Raw genomic sequence first — 25,078 nt, forward strand, 5'->3', positions numbered from 1 at the left:
ATATGTGTCCCCTTAGGACTCATCCTGTGCTACCAGGATGAACAAACTGCAAGTTATGGCAAAAGTCAAGAGAGCAGAAAGTGAGGAAAAAGCATCAGCTTCAGCTTTCTGTAGACAGTTCTCAGTGCCAGGCTGCCAAAAACACACTCGGCACTTTCAAAAGAAAGGCAATCTTTTTTTTTATTTACATCTGTGTTGAGATTTTGACTTTTGAAATGGAATTGAGATTTAAGTAAATGGGATGTAAAATTATATAAAAGGCTTTTCCTTCAACTATAATTTACGACGGATATAATTTTTTTTCTTAATTAAAGAAGCATAGTAGTCTCATTAGTTAGTGCTAAGGTAGTTGGACTGTAGATGAATCAAATATCTTAAAATAGACAAATCTGAAAAGAAAAAATAAAAGAAAAGAAAATATTATTAATTTGATACCATATACTTATGCAGTAGCCAACATGACATACATCTACCCTCTGTTCCGAGTTTATTTTGTTTCCATAGCAGAAAGATTAAGATACAGAGCAGGATCACACAATGAAATACAGTATGATCACAACCCTGGACTTCAGCACTTTGGTGTCTTCATGGATCTGCTTAAAGGAATACCATGTTTTAGTGTCCTGGACAGGAGAGTAGTCCAGGAGAGCTGGTTGATTTTTGAGGATTGCCTCTTCCAAGCTCAAGGATGGATCATCCTCATGTGTAGGAAATCAAGCAAAGGCAGTTTGGAGGAGTCCTGCATGGGTGAACAAGAACATCCTGACACAACTCAAGCATAAAAGGAAATCATACAGGAGGTGGAAGCAAGGACAGGTGAAACAGGAGAAATCTAAAAACAGTCTGAGTATGCAGAGATGGGAAACATAAATACATCTAGAGTTAAATCTGGTGAGGTATGTGAGGAGCAATGAGAAAGGCTTCTACCGATTGACCAGTAGCAAAATTAAGATATGATTAAAAGAAACACAGATGCACTTCAGAATGGAATAGGGGTCCTGGTGACAAAGGACATGGGTTCAGGGTGCCTAATGCCTTCTTTGCCTTGGTCTTTGCTGGTAAGTCCAGCCTTCAGGAATCCCAAGCCCCAGGGGCATATGGGAAAATCTGGAGCAAGGAAGACTTACCCATGGAGCAGAGTTAGGTTAGACAACATTTATTCAAATGGCACATGAGTCCATGGGACATAATGGGATGCACCAATGGATGAAACTGGGGGAGGTTCCTGAGGATCAGAAGAAAGTACATGTCACTCCTTGAAGAAAGTAAATGTCACTCCTGTCTTTAAGAACAGTGAGAAAGAGTATCTGGGGACTTACAGGCTGTTCGGCCTTACCTCAATTACTGAGAAAGTGATGGACAACATAATCTTGAAAATTGTTGCTAAACCTATTAAGGACAAAAAGGGAACTCAACATGGGTTTACGAAGTGAAAATCATGCTTGACCAACCTGGTGTCTTTCTCCAATGAGTGTCTCTATGGGAGAGAGTACAGCGGTGGATGTTGTTTATCTTGACTTTAGTTAGGGTGGTAAACCTGTTGAACATGAGCCAGTAATGTGCCTTAGCACCCAAGGAAGCTAACAGCACCATGATCTACCTCAGGAAAAGAATCAACAACAGATTGACAGAGGTGATTGTGCCCCTCTACTCAGCACTTGTGAGACACATCCTGAGCACTGGCCTTTCCTGCAGAGGAACAAATGTGAGTCCAGTGAAAGGCCATTTATATGAATATGAATATCAATACCAATATCAATATGCGATTTTGGGGGTTGTCCTGTGTAGGCCAGGAGTTGGACTTGATATCCTTGTGGGTCCCTTCCAACTCAGGATATTATATGATTCTATGACTACTGGACTGAAGCATTGTACAAGGAGAAGCTGAGAGAGCTTTAGCCTGTCGAAGAGAAGGCTCAGAAGGATCTTACAAATGTAAGTAAATACCCAATGAGAGGGAATAAAGATGAAATAGCCAGAATCTTGAGCAGTGTGCAGTGAAAGGACAAGAGGAAGTAGGAACAAACAGAAAGAAATTCCTTCTAAACTCAGAAAAAGGGGTAGGTTTTTTACTGTAAAGGTGGTTGAATACTTTCAACAACCTGTCAACAAATTCATGTCACAGTCTCCACAAATTAGGTATTATTAATGTAGGATATAGAGGGAAAAACAACTTGCATCCAGAGGAGGATATATGCCCCGATTCAGACACAGAAACAAAAAATGCTTCAAAGGTGCAATATTGCCCAATGAAGATTTCCTAGGGTTTTCTGCAGGGATCTGAAAAAAAAATAAATCACACAGAGTATGAAAAATATCCTCATGTGAAATATAAATTCCTTTCAGGGTTACGTTCTTCCCTTAGAAAGTACTACATGTAGATGTGACTTTTAGGACATGGCTTAGAGTGTAGGTGTGGCACTTAGGGCCATGGTTTAGGAACTTGAAAATGTTAGGTTTATGGTCAGACTCAGTGATCTTAAAGGTATTTTCCAGCTTAAATAGTTCTATGATTTATGTTTTCTTACAGTTGTATATTGTAAGCTATTTAATATCAGTTTCATAGAAGTATTTGCATAAGCATTTTTACATTAATCAGCTAAGAAATAAAACACAATTTAGAAACAATTTAGACATCCAACATATTAAGTTTTGATTAATCTAGGTGAAGCGCAGAGATATACTTGTAAATGCGAATTGTGAGAAACCTGCAGGAGATGTTTTGTCAGTTTGACATTTCTGTTGGGTGCTAAGTTTAGAAAGCAAGATTTTAGAACCAAGGAATCCACAGTTCTAGAAGATAATTTTTTTCTTCTGGTGTGAAGTATTTCACATTTCATAAGAAATTATGTATCTGCATATGGCCTTAAGCTGCTGTAAAGGCCCCTTTTCCCTATCCTGAAGACACACTGCTGTATGAATTGAAGTGTTGTTTTTTTCTGTGTGTCATAAAATAAAGAGTTGTGAAAAGTTTAAAAGCCACAACTATTCTGCAACACCCATACAAAGCAAACACAGGGATCCTAAGGTGTGGAAAGGCCTCCCTAAATCTGCGATGCCCTCAGGAGCGACACACAACGGGATAGCCCAGCATACTGTGGAACGCTCCCGCAATGAGGCGGCAGGAGCGGGAGAGAGACCAGCAGCAGGAGCAGAAGTAGCCCAGAAGCAGCAGCAGGACCAGCAGCAGGACCAGCAGCAGGACCGGGAGCAGGACCAGCAGCAAGACCAGGAGCAGGCGCAGCGCTCCCCGCGGCCTCAGGGCGGCACTCGCGCTCCGCCACCGGCTGCTCCCGAGATTTGCGTCCCTGTTATTCCCACCCTGCATGGCCATTTCCCATTAGAAACTAATCCTGTTTTCAAATCTGTATGTTTCTTAGAACTATCCCTGGAAAACTAAAAGAAAACACAAGAGCTGCACAATATCTATGCAATAACTCTTCTGCTTGGTTCTGGCCGAAATGGAAGTGCCAAGAGAACGTCTTCCCATAGTAACTCAGAATTCCTAATTCTGCATAAGAATATTAAAATAAACACATGCACATATTACTGTTTTGATTTTGTTCAGAGATAAACCTGAAGGGTCAGTCTCCTTTTTATTAAAAATGCTCTTACTCCAGTCCATAGAGAAAAAAATTAACACATGATTTTGCATTATTGTTTCTCTGATAAAATTCCTCAGATAAGGTTTCTTGGATTGTTTGTTTACATTTCACATATATTTATGTATATATATATATATAGAGAGAGAGAGAGACACACACATATATATAAAGTCTTTTCAGGCAAAACCCCAAAACCTGGTAAGATTTCTTTCAGAATTTTTCTGGACTTAGTGGATCTGGCTCTTCTTTCATAGTTCTGTGTCAAAGTGGTTTTGGAAATGAGACACTGTTTTGTTACTAAAAGGTATGACAGCAGAATCTCTCATCTCTATTTAAGCTGCAGACCATTTTTCTTCAATCAAATAATATTTGATTTGCCAGATAATGTTTAATATGAGGGAAATAGAAACTGTCCTTTATTTTGTGCACAAACTGAATCTGAATTAATAAAAATTCTGAGATCTAAACCACCTTTGGAATGTGCAACTTCTGCCTCTACAGTATTTTTTATAATGTGAGGAACAAGGGAAAAAAGTGTTCTGCCCATTATTACTTGCACATGAAGGGCTTTTTCTGACCAGAATTTAGGCACAATGAAGTACTTTAAATTCTTTATTAATAGATAGACTTTCATAAAATATCAAACAATCTTGCTGCCTCCAGAGGATGCCTTTTACCCACAAATCTTCATTTGATTGCTCTCAAAGGAAGTAGTGATCAATTTTGATCAACTGCTTTATTTTCAAAAAGTGTTTATTTTGGTTCTTGTTCCTTTGAGAAGATCTTTTTAAGATTTGTGTGATGTGTGTTCTTTGTGAAATTTAATCTGCTAAACTTTTGATGCAAAACTGTTAGCAAGAAGTTGTACATGAACATAGTAGCTGTCAGATAATAATGTTCTATTATACCCTGCTAAACAGTGACAGGCTGTTTAGAGATTACAGATGGGATGAAGTCTCCTCTTGACTAAGCCTAAAAGACCAGTAATAGTCTTCTTCCATGGTGCTGGTTGTTCTGATGTCTTCCTGTGGAAAATAACAGCAAATTCGCACAGTGGGGCTGGAGGGCAGTCGATCCAGAAAAGTGTATGATGAAAGGGTATTTAGAAAAGCAGGTCCATTAACTGGAAATTAACTGTAAAGGACTACTATCTAATAACATTGCATTTCAAGAGCAATTCAGAGCTGGCATTAGAGCCCAAAGTCTACATGGTGTGGACACAAGCTGCAGACCAGAAGCCTTAGGCAACCTTGATGATATTCCAAGAGAAAAAAGGTTGGTTTGCTTTGTCCCTCAGCAAGCACCCACAAAGGCATGAATCACAGTGTGCAGAAGAGAGTTTATTGCTGTATCTTCATTAATGTAGATGATAATATATTATTGAATGTTAATATATTTCTAATCATGAGTCTTGTACAATAAATGGATACATCTGTATTTTTTCATAACTTGAGATTAAGGAAGAAGAAGCTCCAGGCAACCAAAAAAAGCAAGTGGTTTTTTATTCCTACCTGAGCAAACATAGCAATGAGTAAAGAATATACTGTATGGAAATATGCTTGTTCAAACTGAAAAATAATAGTAAAACATTATGCTTTTCAAACAACTCTTTCAGCAATAGAATACTATCCCATTAATACAAAGCTGATAGGCAACATATTCCTCTTGAAACAAAAGAGTGATAATTAAACAAATGCTAAAAATTAAAGTCAGAGGAACAGAGGCACAGTCAGGTGCCTTCCTGAACACAGAAGGGTGTTCAGGAAATCCTGGGAGGTGATGTGCTCCATCCTTCTGAAGGTAGTAGAGGAGAATGTTGTGGCAAGGATTGTTATTAAAAAGGAATTGTTTCCATGCTTCTTGAAGGCAATATTTGATATTTGTAACAGAAGGGACTCAAGCACAGCTCTTTGCTGCTGCTCTGTCTGCATCATGCCCCTCTCCAGCAATACACTTCGCTGAAGTCCCCAGACAGTCTGTGGCCTTCTGCAGGGATGGAGATGAAGCCTGTGCTCCATTTTCAGTTTTCTTTGTAGACTTGCCAGGCCTTCTCTGGGAAAAATTTCTCTTCTTCATACAGACTGTAGTTCTGCAGTTGCTAAGGCAAATGATAATTTGAAAAAGAAATATGTTGGGCTGCGCTTGGTTTTCATGTTAACAAGGCTGAAAATGTTTCTGCTCAGAGTTTTGGAATGTTGTTGCCCTCCTTCTCCTCTGGGGAGTGTCTTATCCAGAAAGGCCTGGACAGACTAGAAAGTGCTGCTATTCTCTTGGCAACATTTATTACAGGCATGGAGGGCAAACAACAGTCAGTTGCACCCTCTGAGCATTGCTTTGGCTTCCAATTCACACAACAAAGAAAAACATCTTTGACTTCTATTCAGTTTTATGATACACAGAAATCGGCATAAAGTTTAATGCAAATTTTAGCATTCACATTGCAGAACTCTGTTCGACAAAACACTCCATACTTCCTCAAAGTTTTATACAATGTGAGCCATCTCTGGCTTGATTTAAATATTTACCTCTTGAAGGTTCAGCTTTATTTAACTTCACATTTATTAATGCATCTTTGAGTTAATACATCTTTCCCATTGTTTTAGTTACACTCGTGGTATCTTCCACTACTATAAACATTTTTGTTTGTGCAATGCCTGAATATTTCCACTTGTTTTTTTCAGAGAGCCTGAATTAAAGGACAGCATGGGGTAGGAGGATTTTATGAGTAGACAGCAAGTGAAGGAAAACGAATGAAGGCAAACAAACATGAGCCGTGACTGACAATTTCATGCAGAAACTGAACATTTTGAAAAATTTAAATTCTTCAGACTTGACTGCTGCTTGAATATGTAGCATTAATCCTAAGGAAGGATCCCAGCTTTACCAAGTACTGTAGCAGACAGCAGATATCCAAAAGAGGGCAATTCTGGTGTCTCCCATGCAAAAGTGAAGAGAACACCATGTCCAAGCAGCAGTCTGCTCCAAAATGCCTGATTGGTTTTGTAAGTCTCATCCTGCCCAGACCTCGAGGAGGAGAGAGGTAGACATTCAACTATGAAAAGTACTGTCTGGGACTTTGTCCTAGTTTTGGCTAGGGCACGGATATTCTTTGATACCACCTAACATTGTTGCCAGGGGCAGGGGAAGGGACTCTCTGTCCTCAGAGAAGGACAGGGCTTCTAGTCAAAAACATGTAGCGTGTGGAGGGAACCTGTCAGCCTTTGTCTCATTGTCACAGAGTCAGCAGTGAGCATTTTTCCATGTGAATCACCCTTTTACATACTTTTGTTATTAATATTGCTGCTTTTACTGTTTGTTTTCTTATCTCATTGCATTTTTCAGTGCCTTTTGCACCTCCTATTGGAGGGGCCAAGGGGAGTGGCTCATGGTCTTTTTTTAGTGGGAGTCATCATGGCTAGGTTTCGCGAACGAAGATTTGGGAAGGCTCTATCCACATTTGCTACAGGCACGTTGGTGGCTTATGAGGCCAATACGTGACAGACATATCCGATTGCAAAAGGCACAGCAGAAAGACTCCTTAGATGGTGTATTCTGCAATACACGGTTCTTTCTGCATTGCCTTTTCTCCTCAAGGGTGATCCTGCGTGTGTTCTCAAAGGAGACAGCTGCGTTATAGATGGTGTGTCTCCAGGCCTCCCGATTTGAGGCCAGAGTAGACCAGTTATGGTGATCAATATGGTGGGAGTACTAAACTGGGGAACATCATTCCTAAACCATGCCAGACATTTTGATGACCATCCACATCCTCTTCACAGACATGGAAGGATTCACTCCAGTTTATTATTGTCTGGGTAGGCAGCATCATGATCAGAGGTCTTGTTTTATTTTTTTCTCAGGAAGGTATTTCTGCCAGTGATCCTTCAATTTCTTTTAGTCTTGAGGACAAATTTCTCTTTGCAAGTGCATGACAAGAAAATGTCATGTAGATATGTCATTTTCTGACAATTCTCCCTTGTCCCTCCTGTGTCTCTCCCTTAACAGCTTAGGATCTCCAGAGGGTTCCCAACAGAAGTAGCAGAAAGCAGGAGAATGGTTGCACCATTAGTTGTGTGATGTTACTATTTCTTAACATCAAGAAGTAAAACCGCTGTCTTTTCAATAGTTTTTAATCATAATGATGACATCTAGCCAAAGTGCTTCACACACAGATTTCTAGTGAACAATTGGAAGAGTGCTAAAGAACAGTGTTTGGGACACAGCCACATGAATCTTTAGACCCCAGCTTGGCAAAATCTGACCCACAGATCTGGGGGAGAAAGCCAAACGTGAAAATCTTCTTGATGGGAAAACCACTTTCCCTCATACATTTCCCTCTAATGACACACCTCTCTCTGACTGGTTTCCAATGCAGACTGCCAGACAGAACACCAGCTCTGTGCAAACAGGTTTCCTTGCAGAACACTGTGGCTTCAGTGCTCACCCAAGTAACTGATTCTTGAGAAGAGGATTAACACTGCAACACTCCACAGTTGTGACAAGTTACAGTAATTCCTACTCGTGGAGCCAGCAAACCTGCAGTATCACCTCATCTGCTCAAGGGGCTGCAGGAGCGCTGGTTTGCACTGGCTCTGCTGTGGCATAAGCCTCAAGTACAGCATGTTCATCCAAGATCCCCTTAAAAACCCAGGTTTATAGTTAAATGGATTTGAATTGAATCTTACTGAAGAGACACAAGGGTATCATGAGAGATCCTGCAACACAGAAGCATTTGAGAACTCAATTTTTTGTGAAGTGAAGCATCTGTTTCTATTCTAGGTCTCCATTACAGTCTGCAAAAATGTTACTAGCTACCAGTTGACACAAAATTTGAAATAGTGAAATGGAAACACTAAATGAGTTCCCTATTAAAAACAGCCTAATTAATTTTTTTTAAAGTACCATTTTTACATTTCAAATCAAAGATTAAAACTCGTTTCTGCAGCACTCTCACCAAATACATAATTTTGCACAGTGAAATACCTGGAAATATTTGCACACAACCTCAGATAAAATTTCAAGGAAGCAAAGAAACCAAAATAAATGTTAAGCTGCCAACAAACCCAACACATTTAATTTCCTTTAGTGTATCCTTATAAAGGCAGCTTTACTTTTTTTTTCCAGATTGAAAAAAAGAAATTCTTGTCTTGTCTAAAGTTCTAATCTGTTCAGGACCTTTTTATTATTTCTCTAACCTGAGAGTTGTCAGCAGTTCCCTCAGCTTGGCACTGTCTCTCATGTCAAGCATCTGAGGGCACGGAGAGTTTCTAAATTAAAGCTGCAGTTGTGCTCAATTCATTTGAAATATGACTAAAACATTCTGCCATGACTGTCTCTATAGTATCACGTTAGCTCAACCTGCCTTTTTCCTCCTGCTACAGACTTTTTGATATATATTCCTGTCTCTTTGATCCTAAGTGAAAGACCATGCAGTGCAGGACCAATCCTGCAGCACTCCCAAGCTGGCACAGCTCCACAAGCCAGAGGTTTATGAATCACTTTTCATCTGATGAGTGCTAATTTTTCTACGTAAGCTACCTCCAGCATTTCCCACAAGGACTCAATAAATTTGAAAAATAGTTGTTGGAAATATTGCAAAATGAATACATACATAAAGAAGAATTTTGCATGGGAAATCTGGACATGAGCACTATCAGCTCTACCAGTCTAATTCAACCTGCACAGTTCTTTGCAATGGAGTATAGAGATCTGGGGACTTTTGCTGGCGTGCCAACAGACATCACAAGTTCAGTGATGAGAAAAAGAACACACAAACATAAAAAAAATCTTCATATAATCCCCTACCCCACTCTCTCCTCAGTCTCTATTTTCCTTCCTGCTGCTGTGGATTACACTAAATCCATCAAGACCCATCCAGTGAGATGGTGAGCCACAGTCCCTAAGGTCGTGTCCCTGCCCCAGCCTTGACTGCTCATAGTCCCTCAGAGTGTACGTGCACCAGTCTGAGTCGCTCACAGGATCATCAGTGTCCATACCCTCTTCAACATGGAATGTCTCCTTGCTCCAAGAGTACATCTCCAGTCCCCAGAAGTTGCCACTGTCCTAAAATATTTTTGAATGCCAGCAATTGGGGGCTTCTGGGTTAAGCTGAAGTTTTGATCAGGGGTGGAGTTTCCCACTGTTGGCAACACTTGTTTCAGAGCTGGCTGGAAGCAGCTGTGAACATCACACTAGTCAGTACTACTTCCCTCTGAGACTTAAAACCTGCAAGTTATGCCCACTTATATGCCAACAATCAATTCAGAATAAATTAGTGTGCAATGTAAAACAAAATGGTCACATTTGACAAAGGATTGTGAAAATAGCACCGAATTGTTACCACCTCCTGTCATACTCTTATACTTCACACTACCAAATATTTCTCTCAAAAGAATCCTTTGATCTTGTAATTTATATATAAAGCAGACATTTCATTTGGGGGGTTTTATTTAAAAAGTACTTTTGCCACTTAACAGATACCAATCACACCGCAGTTCTGGTTAGCAATTTGCAATCATCTACCTTTGAATCATGTACTGAAATAAACAACTCAGGGTAGAAATAGTATTTTCGGGGTTTTGTGGTTGTTGTAGTTTTGGGGTTTTTTTCCCAAACAAAAAGCAAAAAGCAAAAATTAAATGGCCCTGGCATTTTCTCTAAAAAGTTAAGTAACAATTATGAAGCTCACAGCCTTCTAAGCAGCAATTTGCATAACTGGCACTAAACTGGCACTGAATATGCAAGGTATTGGGTCCAAGCAAATAGCTTCCAATGCTGTTGAGTAGTTCATGTTTACACATATGCTTTCTATCTCTCCCATGATCCAGAGATCCAGGATTGGTTAAAATAATAAGCTTGGAAAAAATGTGGGGATTTTCAGAAAGTTGAGGGCTTATACTAGTTTTTCAGTTGTTGTTGTCACCCACTGATGAAAAGCTGCTCTTGCAATTATACTTTTCCATGAATATCAGAAAAAGGACTTTTCTCCAAGAAGGCAACAGGTTCACCTGCACACACTGAAAGGAAAGAAGTAAAGTAGAGCTCATCTACAAGGCCAGCCTCTAAAAATGTAGTATCTTTGTGTTCCCATTTGCGAAGAAAATATTGCCCAAATTCATCCATGTATCAAATCTTTCTTATCTAAATGTTTCATATGCTTCCCAATATGGCACATAACCTTGAATAACTCTACAGATTCATCATTCACCTGTGAGGTGTCCTCCGTTCCTCTTAAGATCTATGTCCTGTACAACTGCCGTTTTTCAGTTCAGTGCATACAACGTATCATGTCTTTATTATTGCTGCTATTAAACAGTTGTTAAACATGTAAGTAAAACACACATTTTAGATGTGTTTTGCTCTGAGAGTCTGAAGTTGAATAGTATCTACCCACGGAGAAATTTACCTGACTAATAGTGCTTGTGAGCCTGTGCTTCTGATTACATCTGATGTTAGCTTCCAAGAGGTTTAAGAGTAGGATTCTTGCTACCTTAAGATCATACTGTTCTTCAGCTTGGGCTGAAAAATTTGGAATGTGTTTGTTTTTGTCTTCATCTGTATCTGACTGAGTACCAATATGAATTTTCTCAAAAAAATGAGATGATATTTTACACACCAGCCAAGTCCGTATTTTTACAGATTTCTGCCTGCTCAAACTCCTGGTGATTCACTGAAGTCTCTACGGACCTTCTGGGAGCTCATAATAAATAAGACGAACAGAGTGGTGTCTGATACCTTCACCTCAGCAAGATCTACAGATTCAGCTGCAAGATATGATGAAGCTTCTGCACCTGGACATCAGTCTCAGTTCCACTCTGAAGATTAATGTAACATAGCAGTACATTCATGGTAGAGTACTTGGTTTTGAGCTGCTGTAATTTATAAACTGCTAAACACAGATACATTTCCATCTATTTCAATTTAGATGAATATGTATGGGTGTCAAGAAACATAGTTGAGGACAAAGGCTGGTGGCAATTGTTGAGGAATTAATTTAGTGCAGGTAGCTCAGTGTGCAGCTGCAGTGCGAGCAGCAGGATGAGGTCTGGGGAGCAGGAGCCTGAGCCTGAGGCAAGGGGCTATGAACTGCCGACCCTTTGGATAACAAAGGGCCCCGAGGATCTGTGGTGCCAGCTAGGGGAGCGGGCACTCAGAGACAGGGCAGGAGCCGATGACCCGCAGACTTTGATGCTTAGACTGTATGGTTCCTTTGTTGGGGTCCCTCCTTGGAGGCACCCAGATAGAGCTGTTATTTTGTTATTTAGTTATTGCACTATGATAAAGTTATTTTAAGAATCTGGACATCTGAGACTCTGCTATGGGAAACCTAGCATCGAGCATCGATGACTGTGTGAGTGTGGGGTATGTAGCAGCGAAGGTGCTTCAGTCCCAGCTCAGATGGGTAAGAATGACTGCCAGAGTGGCTCCAGGATGGTCAGACAGGGAAGTTTTTGTCTGTGGAGAAGATAGGTGGGAATTCCAATGTGTCTGGCAACCATAGGTTAAAGAAGGCTTGTGAGTCAGTCCTCAGCAGTACCACCTCAACTGTAAAAACACATTTATATAATAATTAAAAATGACTGGCTGTGTACTACCCTTCATTCTGGCCATATGCACATATAGTCCTTCACAACAATAAATATGTGTAGAGGTATCATGTATTTCTTTCAGGTAGCTATTCTCCCTTACATTACAAAAGGCTTAGCATATACTTAATTGAGCTCCATATCCAGTGGATGACAAAAGTGTTGTTAATAGGCTAGGCTAGACTAAGCAAAGATCTAACAAGTCAGGATTGTATATAATACAGTCTCACTTGGACACATATTCTTCATTTCATGTAAAGGCAACTGTATAATTTTGAGAGGTTTTAAATTACAATTTGCTGATCATGGTGCACTTTGCACAGTTGATGCCATGTGGAAAATTTGTGGGTGTCATTTTTAAAACAGTTTGGTTCTGTTTGAGATCTTTCATCAACAAAACCTTCAATGCAACTCTTTTCTTTGGTGGATGTTCAACAAAAGCATTTTTATAAACAACAAATCACAAAAAGCAGCATAAGAGGACGTTCATAGTTTGGCAGAACTGGAATAGCACATAACTATAACAGAGCAGAGGACTCATGCACTTAGCTTTGAATGTAACTTATAAGTGACAAAGAACTTCATTTAAACTGACACCGCCACAGAGAAATTTACAGTCTCACTTTCTCCAGTTTCTCTGGACATTTCAACCTGCCTAATCAACCCACCCTTTCTGAGTTCCCAACAAGGTGGAAAGCAGACTCAGTACTGTGTACACAAAAGGCCTTGTTGCTGTTGATCAGCCTTCAGACCTCTGTGCTCTGGATCATGATCTACCCTCAAAGCATTTGAATTGTTTATAGACAGGGATCGCATAAAATTTGCTGTAGAAAAGGAAGATGACTTCTGCTTGGCAAATGCATTCCAAATGGGCCACCACTGCTAGTGGACAATTTTTCTGCTGGAATAGTTAGGCAGGTGAAAGCAGGCTGGAAAAAACACTCCTACCAAAAGCTGGATGTGGAGAGAATGAATGGCTTGCTTATTTTAAGACTAACTCAGATGAAATAAACCATATATTTCTGGAATTAGTTGTATAACCTGATATACTGAAGTGAGTCCAAAGGAGGGCCACCAAGTTGATTAGAGGGATGGTGCACCTCTCCTATGAGGAAAGGCTGAGAGAATTGGGTTTGTTCAGCCTGGAAAAGAGATGGCTTAGAGGTGACATAATTGCAGCCTTCCAGTACCTGAAGGGAGCCTATAAGGAAGAGAGAGAGGGACTTTTACAAGAGCGTGTAGTGACGGGGCAAGGGGTGAATGGCTTCAAACTGAAAGAGAGAAGGTTTAGATTAGACATTAGGAAGAGATTCTTTACTGTGAGGGTGGTGAGGCACTGGCACAAGTTGCCCAGAGAAGCTGTGGATGTTCCATCCCAGGAAGTGTTCCAGGCCAGGTTGGATGAGGCTTTGAGCAACCCAGTCTAGTGGAAGGTGGCCTGGCTCATGGCGGGGGGTGGAACTAGATGATCTTTAAGGTCCCTTCCAACCCAAACCATTCTACTATTCTATGATATTGCACTGAAAAAATCGAAACTGTCCTGCTCTGTGTTTCAAGTCCTATTCCAGAATTTAAGAAATCTATCCTGGGTTTCAAGATGGGTCTTGAATAATGCCTTGGTGATACAATAGTCGAGGCTGAAAAGGACACCTCATCTTCATCGTTAGCAAAGGATCCATCAGTTTTAAATGACCTTTATTTGCTCAAGAAGCCTTTGTCTGTACTTTTATCTGTTAATATGCCATTTTAATAGGGAAAAGGTAATTTTGGTTTATGATAAGGTAACATGAAGTTTATGATAATTTATGACATGAAGTTCTGTGGTAGAGTTGTCTATTCAGCACAGGAATGGTAGCATTCTGCATAAAACACACCAATCTTTTTCAATTCCAGTATGGTCATATATCACTGCTTTTCTAAGAAGTGGATTTGGAAGCTTCCCAGATGATACATCTCCCCTTTCTTTTTCTATCACACCTCAAAGAATGAAGCTGACCAGGGAAATAACAGGAATTAACATACTTTTCGAAAATGCATGTGCTACCTACTCTCTCTCTCTGAATAACATCTGGATTTTCTTCAGAGTGCCTGGCTGTATAGCTTGGAAATACATGCCAAAACATCTGCAAGTAGGCTGCATATTGCAAAGCATCTGCAGCTTAGAGCTCATGGGAATCCCTTGAATCATGGCAGAGGAAGCCCCAGGGAGAGGGGAGGAAGGGGAAGAAAGTGTAGGCAAAACCCAAAATCTTTGTGCTGCACTGTTTGCATGAAAGAGAAGTAAAACCAAAATGAGAGTTAAGAATGAAGAATTATTGCCTTGTTCAATCATCATTGCAGAACTGCAGTCACTTATATACAGAAGAAATACAATTCTGTTCATATCACTACAGATCTTTAAAATGCTATCATTCAGCATTCATACATCTTTATCATAACTGCATACAAAATTAAGACTGAAAAATGTTTCTTCTACATTCTTTCTTTCGGTTGCCAAGTTTATATGAGCTATCATCTTGTCATAAACTGTCATGGTTTTAGTTCAAAGTCAAATACACCTTTAGGTGTATTTACTTTGTTTGTTTGTTTGTTTGTTTGTTTTTATTGTACTTACTTATTATTTATTTTACCTTCCCTGCTAAAGTTACTGTCTTTATCAAACTGTCCCAAGAGAACTGATCGGAGACTTTGATTTTGAACAATCACATTGAGCTGGGATTGAACTGATTTGAATTTATAAATTCATTATGAAGAAAAAAAAATAGGCAGAAAAACTGGTATCTAAACTGCAATCATTGGATCAGGGATGATCGTTATATTTATCTATACATTTACCTATTCCTGTTTTAGATTATGGCTGTGAGAGGATGCATACTTGCTTATTCCTCTCATCATCTGTTTATATACCTTTAGTCCTTGAATTTCTCTTTAACTTTCTCTACAGAGAAAATATCTGACCACAAAATAAATTACTAGAGCCAGCCTTAGAGTTAGAAACCACATGCCCTAGCCAAGAGAAAATGCAGACTAAAAGACATTTATGGTAGAAATACTGTTCACTGCTCCTGCTGAAGCCAGGCTACAGCATAACAAGGAACGAGGCCAAAAGGAGAGTACAAAACCACGACAGGAGAAATTCCATGGCTGCATTCCTGCCCCGGAGATTTTTCATGTACCTACTACTAGACTACAACTAAATAAAAGACAAACAATTCTGGAGCAAAGATGAGGAGCCCCCTTGCAGTTATGGGCCTTAGTTTCTATAAATGGCAACCAAGTCCACTCAGAAAGCAAATGCAATCTCTCACTGAAGTATATAATAATGGCCAGTCTTCGCGAGCGAAGATTTGGGAAAGGTCATTGACCCTTCGAGCCTGCGCAGTGGATTTTTTAGGTGAGACACAGCGTGCGCTGAACTGAGCCCACCCTTTAATCCTGAGGTTCATCTGCCGGGGCCGAGCAAGCTTGGACAGTGGCAATGAGGGTCTCAGAACGTAGGTTTTTGTTTTAGAGTGACCTTCTCTTAGATGGATTGCCTTACAGGGCTGACGAGCTCCATCTGCCCGGGGGGCCGGGAATCGAACCCGGGTCGCAGTGGTGAGAGTCCTGCACCCTAACCACTAGACCACCAGAGTATCTGATAAAAAAAGAGGCTTCAGGGAAAAAACCAAAACCAAATCCAAAACCAACAAAACCCTCCTAACTCTTTTTCATAAAGCCCCCTTAAATTTTAAGGAGAAGCTAAGAAATAGTTGCAAGCCAAGATATATCTTCTAACTGCCACTGTTTGCTTTCTTGAGCTGAATTTCTATTTTGAAAAGTGACAGGGAAAAACAAAATGGCCCTATTTTCAGTGTCTGTCCATTTGTGGTCTATGAACTGTTAGTTAGTTTCAACAGCATTGCCCAGTTAAAATCATCAGGATTACATGAGTGTCACTGAAGATACATTTCAAAACAAGGAGGCTGGGCAGCAATTCCGCAGCTGACATGACCAGAGATGTATTACTGGCCAGTTAAGTAAGTATACAGCTTCACTGGGGTTGAAGACATATGTGGATTAGACATAAACAGAACTAATTTGCATTAAAAAAAATCAGTTGAAGTCCAGAAGAGTTAGGCAATGGGCTACAAGCTGGTTTCACTTCAGATGCTCTCTCTAGTCATACTTTTCTTATAGTGTTTCTCACTCCTCAGAGGAACTGCTCTTCAGTGAGCTGCCTTTCTCCTGGCTTTCCTGCAGATCATGCTGCTGTACTACTTCCTAAAGAGAATGTCCTTTCCTCAGACCTGGAAAGAGCCTTCTCATTAAAGAAATGATGCCAGGTTCAGCACAGAGCTTTCAGTAAAGAACTAAACAAAAAGTTGACAGTGGTTTGTGTGTTACACTTTCAGAAGGGTACATTTTGTTCTTCTTGGTTTCAGTCCAAAATAACATCAGTCTAGAGCTTACTGGAATTCATGCTGGCTTACACCACTGGAAGTGAAAGTGAACTGGTGTCAAAAGACAAATACATTTTGTTGGTGAAGAGAAAGAGATGTGCAGTTTGAATTAAAAAAACTCATACCTTCTGGTAAGTGGTAGCATCAGCCTTCAGTAGCACTACTCACTTAAAAAGCATGGTACTTGTGCCAGTAACATCCAGTTATTTTTATTCTATATTCTATTTCATCAGTATAACAAAGTTGAATCACTGAATTTGATCTTAATCTGCCTGGGAAAAATCTATCTTCTCATTTTATAAGCTTTCAATCAAGATTTTACAAATATTTTTATTTTCTTAAAAATATTGAAGAGTTAGCATGGCATCTAATTGATTTTTGGTTTGGTTTTAGCTGACTCAGATGAAAATATTTTTTTTTTCTCTAACAAAAACTCATACTGATAAACCAAGACATATCATGTAAATTCTACAAGTATTCACTCTTCTTTCATATTAAGCATATAGGTGTAAGAGAAGAACAATTTCCTTATACTGACATTTGTAGTATGGAAGGTTTGCATTACCGTGATGCGGAATGGAACATCCCCCCTCCCCCCCAGGAATAAGAAAATAAACATATAACAAAAATTTCTCACTGGCAAAAACAGCTGAAGTGCAATAAAGACCAGTCAGCCACAAAATAGTTGCACTAAATCTGCACCTGGGGTTGGTTTCCTTTTCTTCTTTTTTTTTGTTTGTTTTTTAATTTAAAGAGGCAGATATAAGTCAAACTGAGAGTAGAGAGATCCTAAATACACAGTGCAGTATGAAACTGTCTCTTCTGAGACAGGTGAATAAGATATAAAATAATGTATGCTTTTGAAAAAGCACTTTCTGCTCATCATAGCAATGCAACGCCTTTTTAAAACCAATGACTACAGCATATACAAGTCCTTTATCCTACTGATTTGAATCTTTTGTAGTTTTAAATAGACTTCCAATAGCTAAGCATTAAACTAGGGGCATAAAAGCCTTGTGAATCCAAAAGTTCCACTGCTGTGAATCCCTCTGCTGTTTGAGAGAAACAGATTCAAAAAGCAGTAACGGCTCTGAAAGGGGAAAAGGGTGACATCTGTACCTAGACAGTCACTTACCGGAAAAGAACTAAGATCTTTACAAGCCTGCTTCTGATAAAATTTAAAGAAAATAAGAGGCAGAGTGGGCACAGGCTGTTTTAATGTTATCCAGCTTTAAACCTGATCTTCTTTATCAAGAAACAGTATCTGTTTGAAGATAACTTCAAGGTTAGCACTGTTTCAAGCAGAGATATGGACTAGATGATCTCTCAAGGTCATAGATTCATTGAACCACAGAGTATCTCAAGATGGAAAAGACACATAAGGATCATTGAGTCCAACTCCCTGCTCCTCACAGGACTACCTAAAACTAAACCACATTATTAAGAGCATTGTTCAGACACTGCTTGAACTCTGACAGGCTTCATGCCATGACCACTTCCCTGAGGAGCCTGTGACCAAACACCCTCTTCAGTGAAAACCTTTTTCCTAATGTCCAAGGGACAGTCCGTTCTAACCTCAGAAGTATGATCCTACAAAAACCCCAGTGCTATGAATACATCGATAGGGTCCACCATGCAAAGGCAGGATGTCGAGGACAACAAAGGAACTAGACACAAGGGCATCTGCTACTTAGGGATGACTTTCTTGTGTCTACACTCTCAAGGAAACTCTGAATGTGAAGGTGACTGGGACAGCAGAAATCAACGTATATCTAACACTAGGTGTTTTTTCAAACCTAAGTATCAACAAAATAGTTGTTTGGAAAACCCTCATATTTTTTTTACCCCAGTTGCAGAAAATCTGCATCCACACACCGTCTCCAATTCTTCTATGTGCATACAATTCCAAAGGAATACACTATTTGAATTAAAAAGGACCATAAATATTTTACTCAGAAGCTTGTGACATCATTTTATTGTATTTTGTAGCATTCTTTCCATGACATGCCTAATACAATATTTGTAACATCTATTGAAAGGCTTGTATGAGGGCATTCACTGCACTTAGAGCCAAATTTGTTAACCAATAAGCAAACAGGCAGCTACAGTTCCTATTGTCTTTTAATTTTTTTTTTGAAGTGAACATTTTATGTCCAAAATAGCAGCCCAGGATCAGAACAATCTTACTGTCCATAACATTACTGTGTTCTAGGTAAATATGAACATATAGTGAAAATCTCACAGTTAAGTGGAAGTCCACAAGCAGTTTATGGAACATTCATATGTCTAACTACTGCACATTTCAGTAGCAACACTTGTCATAGCTAAATACTGATACATTTGTGCTTACAGATGCTTTATTTCCTTAGTTTATTTGAAAAGCATATAGCCCATAAAACAAAAACTGGTATTTGTGGGATTTTTCTAAAGTATATGTCAAAATGAGGTTTGTGAAGGTCTGGGGTCTGTTTCGCTTTTTCATTTTTTGTGTAGGTCATATACAAGTTTTAGTCCTAGAACTGAAATAATTTCTCTAATTATTCTCAGACATCTTAAACATCACATTTTAGTGTGAGCTTTTCCCAGCAGGTATCCAAAAATCTCCTTGAATGATAGTCCAGTAATGCTAGATTACCAAATTACACATCCTGAGCCATTTTAACATCCTACACAGAAAATTGTCTCCACTCTCCATCCCCCCCCCAAAAACCCAAAGCAAACACCAGCTGCAGATTAAATTTGACCTCAAGTAACTTTTTCTTTTGTTTCTCCCCTATTCAGGTATTTATTTTCTGTATCTGACTGCATCAGGACTAACTGAAATAAAACACTGTATTATATTTGAAAAAAACCAACAAACTACACATACAATCTTAGATACCAAGAACTTTACATATAATTTCTGTCCTGACACTCAAAATATCTATCGTCATTGTGCCTCATCTTAAAAACATTACACTTCTTCTTCTGAGACAAAATACATGAGGGCTGAGATAGGAGTACAGAATAGCATAAAAGATTTGTGGACTAGTCTGGCAAGTATACTTCAGAGCTGACACTCCATGGTGAGGGTCAGTGCAAGGTAGTTTTGTAAATGAGTGTCCTTTGCAAATGAGAAAAAAAATCCAGTTTGTAACTCTTGAGGAATATGAGAAGATACTTAAAACATAGTAAAAAGTAAACATTTACTGGATTAAAGTACATTACTAGAACCAACAGGACATACTTTTAAACATGTATAAAGTATTATACAGAAAGATGCATAGATGTACAGTAAATATGTTCATTTATATGTAGACAGAGTAGTATGTACACATAGAGTCTTGCTGTGCTTCTGTAAGTCTAAGCAGTGAATCCTGTGGCATGTTGTCTTAAAGCAGTTTTATTATACAACTGTTTTGATGTAGCAGGTGCTGAGAACAATGTACATTAACACTAAGTAGGTAAGTCATATTCATTTACTCTTGAAATGTACAAATATAGGAAACAAAGGCCATAAATGCAACAGTACCTACACCTCCAAGACTTCCTTTTTTTATTTATTTAAATATGCACAAGTCCGCCTAATGGTGCTACGTAGATTTCTTTCCTGGTCAACATGTTGACCAAGCACTCAGAACGTTATCTCTGATGCACTTCAGGACCACTTCCACTGATTCAACTCAGTGTGCTCCTGACCTTGAAGTCTTCAGGTCAAAAATGAAAGGAAAAAAATAAAATAAAAAAATATATAAATAAAACAAACAAGCTTGTGGGCTTTATTTTCACAAGTTATTTGCCACCAATACTGTCAAAGCAGCTGAACTGTAGTGCATCCATGGGCAGGAGCATATAGCAGCTTTTGTGCACTTTGCAAAAAAAATATATTAAAGAAAATCAAGTCTTTACTGGCTTGTTTTATCTGTCGCTAAAAAGATGCTGTGCTGCTTCTGAGCCCTTTCCATCAAGTTCTTTTTCTTCTTTTTTTTGTCCTTTGTTTTTGCTGGTCTTCTCCCTGAAAAAAAAAAAAAAGAAAACCAAATCATAACAATGAGTCGAGTAAGGAATACAGAAATTAGAAAAAAAAACCCAACAACAAAAGCAGCTCATTTGTACAGAAATTATCAAATAGGGACTGCAAAGGTAATGATGGTTAATGAGCTTCAATCTCAGTGAAAGCACAAGTTTTCAGTGTGATAAAAAAGGATCCCTGACTGTCATCACTTGTCCACAGGCACAATTTTGCTGGTATGAGTAACCATGTTGATGCAGGTTTCGTTTTTGGCAGGGCAGGTCGCACAAGCAACGTTATGCAAGTGCCTAAGGCTCAGAGCCAAAAGAGTATGTAGACTCCTAACTCACTGGAAACTGGATATATGCCTTAGACCCTTGCGTAAATTTGCTTGAGTGAGTAATCCTATTTAAGTCATGTCCAATATATCTGTGATTTCAATGAGAAATTAGGCATTACAGCCCAAGTATTTGGTTGGATGCCATCCGACACGCTTTGGCAGGAACATTACCACCTCTGTGAAGAACTGTTGTTACTGCTTATTAGTACACTGTGTCTAGTTCTCACAGTATATTACTGTGCAGAAACAAAAATTACACTTCATACTTCTTACTATTGGAAATTCACTGAAAAATAACCAAATTCAGGAAATCAGGATCAATTCAGGAAAAAAATTCTCAAGTTTCTTGAATGGGAAAGCTTTTCCTCTTCAGCTCTAATAATAAATCAGTGCCCTTTGGTTATCTCAGCAAAGATATCATGGACTGAAAAAATGTCAGATACAAAGGCCCTCATTGGGCAATGCATTACCTTTTAAGTATATGCTTAAATCCTATCAAGTCTAGTAGGATTTAAGGAGACGGCCAAATGCTGTCAGGTGTGAGAATGGTCTGGGTTTTCTTGGCAGTATCATATACTAAAATATGTGATCAATGGTAAAAAAATAAGGTTATTAAACTCTAGAAGTGACAACTTTGTAAACTTTCAGGAGCACCATATGAATTTAACAAGACAGTAAAAGGAAATTCAATTAGCAGGTTACATAAAAATATGAAAATACATTTTTCATCTATATTGTCAGTACACTGCTAAACGAAACAAACGTTTGCCAATCCAGCTTTGTCTTATTTTCATATTATTTCTTAATTTAAAAGACTCAAACCAGTTACAAGAGTTTTTCTCTATTTCATAATAACACTGAATAAATCTCATTCTAAAATCATCAAAATTTATGATTCATTGAAAATATAGGCTTATATACTTCAGCTATATATGTATATATACATAATACACTGACTAGGCTACTATTCTATAGGAATTACTGGAATACTTGTATATAAAATAGGACAAGACATTAAGGTAAAAAGCATAGGAGTTTAGTCCATATTAAAAATCATAAAGGTCCTTGGAGTTTACTTCTGCTTCTCATTAAAGTCTGGCATTAAGGTTACTATGGCATTTTGCCATTTTTAAATCTAGTTAATCCTACACAATAAATCCTTAGTCCGACCAAGCATTAATCAAAGCAGCTTTTAAGTTAAAACTCTTTAGTAACACTCTATCTAATGACGAGGCACACCTAATGAGGTCAGAGGCAAGGAACACTTGACACAAAGTGGCATTACAATAACACAATTCGAACTATAGAAGTTTTCACATATATATATATTTATACTTTTAACGGAATTCCACTAGCTGGTACATTGTAAGGCATCAGATCTTAGATGAATGTATAGTTCAACACTAACTTGCATTTTCAATATTCTAAATTTTTTAACCCACATGTTCAAAATATTTATTAAGGAAGCAGAAGATGAGGGGAAATGGAAAAGAGTGACCAATTCTGCTGGTCAATCGATTCTCACAAGACCAGAAGAATCAATCAGAGCTTTATTGGAGTTTTGCTACACAGTTTGCTCAGTGATCTTACTTTCTGAGGTTTTCCATTATAGAGACTGATTAGTAAAAGAAATATAAACTTAAGTCAGTGTCTCATCTAGTTTCTCTATGACATCCTCTAGAGATTAATTGCTTACTGTAAGTAAGTTTAAGGCAGTGAAAGACCCTACTATTTTTCCTCTAAAACACTTTGAGATACAAGGATAAAATGACTCACAACACAGTTGGTATCTCTGTCTAAGCCTTAGAAAGTAGATCCTGCAACACAAACATCAATTCAAATTGCCAGCCCACTCCCCATATGATATCCTTAAAATAGAAATGAACTGGACTAGATTTCAGTGATTTGACATGTCATTGTGCAACAAACACATTACAATGTTTCTGCTGCTCTGTAGCAATCGTCCCTGTACCTGCTTTTGTCCCAAGGCACACCAAAGGCAAATTACCTTCTTTTACACGTGCCATGGAGTAGCAACCTAAGTAGAGGCAGCATAGCTGCCACTGATAGCTGATAATTTGTTCTCCTATGAGGAGCGCTTTATTCGCTCATTGTGTCTCAAAGTGCCCTGTTGTACAGAATAAGTTTCAATATTTTCAGGGCAATATTAAACCACACAGGATAAAATCCAGATGACTTGGTGATGCTGAGTCCCAAATTCCAAATGTCATTTAAACCAGAAAATAGAATATAAAAGGTATTTCTTGCTAACCATCAGTTCCCATACTGTTAGTAGAATGCAACAGAGATAAGAGATTAGCAAGAAAAAAGTGACTATAAAGACTAGAGAGTTCAAACAAAGTATGCTGCTGAAGTCTCCAAGCATGAGAATTTTTATTAAATGCACATTTCAATTACAGTGGTTATTTTATTAGCAGAAGCACAGTGAACAGCAGTATCTTTTAATATCTTACTACATAACTCTTTAGAAGGACACGATGCTTATGATACGTAATGTAGATCCTCTAAGAGGACCCAGGACCCAAACTCTCCCAGTCCCCTGACTGGAGGGTAGTGGGGAGAGGACAGCTGATGGTGGAGACAATCCCCCGGGCCAGGTGGCAGCTCGGTGTCATGAGTTAGGTGTTGGACAACCTCATCTGAGCTTTGCACAACCTTCCCCACACCTTGCCATGCTCACTGCTCCTTAAAGCAAGAGCCCTGACCCCAAGTCCTTCTCTCCATAGGAAGCAGCAGGGCTCTGCCATGCTTGGCTTTGTTGGGCAGCTGAAAAGGAGTGGATTTTTCAGCAGCAGCAGATTAGTCCAGAACCTGCTGTTGCACACAGAAGGTAGTTCCTGACTGAAGCAAATGAGGAGGGAGAGTAAAAGGACTGCCTCTTTGGAGGGATTTTATCACTACCAACAACAGGCTATAATGTTATTGTACAGAACAGGAAGTAACAATACAAGAGAGCTGGAGAGGAATTTTTTACAAGGGTCTATGGTGATGGGGCAAGAGGAAATGACTTTAAACTGAAAGAGTGTTGGTTTAGATTAGATATTAGGAAGAGATTCTTTACTGTGAGGATGGGAAAGCACTAGAACAGGTTGCCCAGAGAAGCTGTGGATGCCCCATCCCTGGAAGTGTTCCAGGCCAGGCTGGATGGGGCTTTGAGCAACCCAATCTAGTGGAAGGTGGCCCTGCCCTTGGTGGAGAGGGTGGAACTAGATGCTCTTTAAGGTCCCTTCCAACCCAAACCATTTCATGGTTCTACGAATATCTGAGATATAAAGTCTGATTCAGCCAGCCTATAAACCCCTCCTGATCAGAAGCAGTACCCAAGAGAGCAAACAGTCCAGTGCAGCTGCCTGGGATCCAAAGCCAGCACCACTCTAAGTGACATTTCATCCCTCCTAGTGGAATGATGCTTGCCTGCTTGTCATCTGGCAGAGAGCCATGCACCTTGTTGCTCCTTTCCAAGGGACAGGTCTCCAGATAAGGCCTCATCTTCAATTTTAATTTTATGACTGCAGTTTTTATTTATTTAATGACTGGTGTCAGGAGCAAGGAGAGCAAATACAAATAATTCATACAAAGGCCAGAATATCTGAGCACTGTTTCAGTTACTATATGCCTATATTTATCTCGCTTAGAAATACTGCATACTCCTTCAGGATCCACCTGGTCAATCTGGGATACACACTACCTGGTTCAGAAGGAGTCTTATCATCTGACAGCTGCAAAGGCAGCTTTCTCTGGACAGGGTTTGGGCAGCAGATTCCTAACATCCAGGGCACTCCTGATTCTCCAGAACTAAAATGAAGCAAATGTATTCACAGGGACTCCCAGCCACATTGTTTGAGATCCTTGACTCAGCCAGCCAGTTTCAGTTCAGTATCTGAACTGTGCTTGACTTGCTGTATAAGCACCGCCGTAGGAACGGTGCTTCTAACAAACTCACTGTGAGTTTCAGCAAACACAGTATACAGCCACATGGGGGCAGCAAATTTAAAACATTCAGTGAAAAGGGGAAAAAAAAAACAAAGCAAAACAACTATCTGCAGTTTTATTTCACAGTGTAATACTCCCCAACATTTTCAGCAGTCTCACATACA

The 25,078-nt window shown here is 39.2% G+C and overlaps 1 protein-coding gene across 2 annotated transcripts in view; it reads right to left on the reverse strand.

Moving 5' to 3' along the window:
* Positions 1–18,589: 18,589 nt before the first annotated feature.
* Positions 18,590–25,078, reverse strand: part of RSPO2 (R-spondin 2) — a 98,491-nt gene continuing 92,002 nt past the window's right edge. For both annotated transcript variants that reach the window (XM_017806409.1, XM_017806408.1), the window contains exon 5: positions 18,590–20,623. In XM_017806409.1, the coding sequence (XP_017661898.1) occupies positions 20,514–20,623 (110 nt within the window). In that variant the 3' untranslated portion in view covers positions 18,590–20,513. The remainder of the gene's footprint in view (positions 20,624–25,078) is intronic.

Source organism: Lepidothrix coronata, unplaced genomic scaffold (assembly GCF_001604755.1).
Source record: "Lepidothrix coronata isolate B3197 unplaced genomic scaffold, Lepidothrix_coronata-1.0 Scaffold15, whole genome shotgun sequence".
Classification (NCBI taxonomy): Eukaryota; Metazoa; Chordata; class Aves; order Passeriformes; family Pipridae; genus Lepidothrix; species Lepidothrix coronata.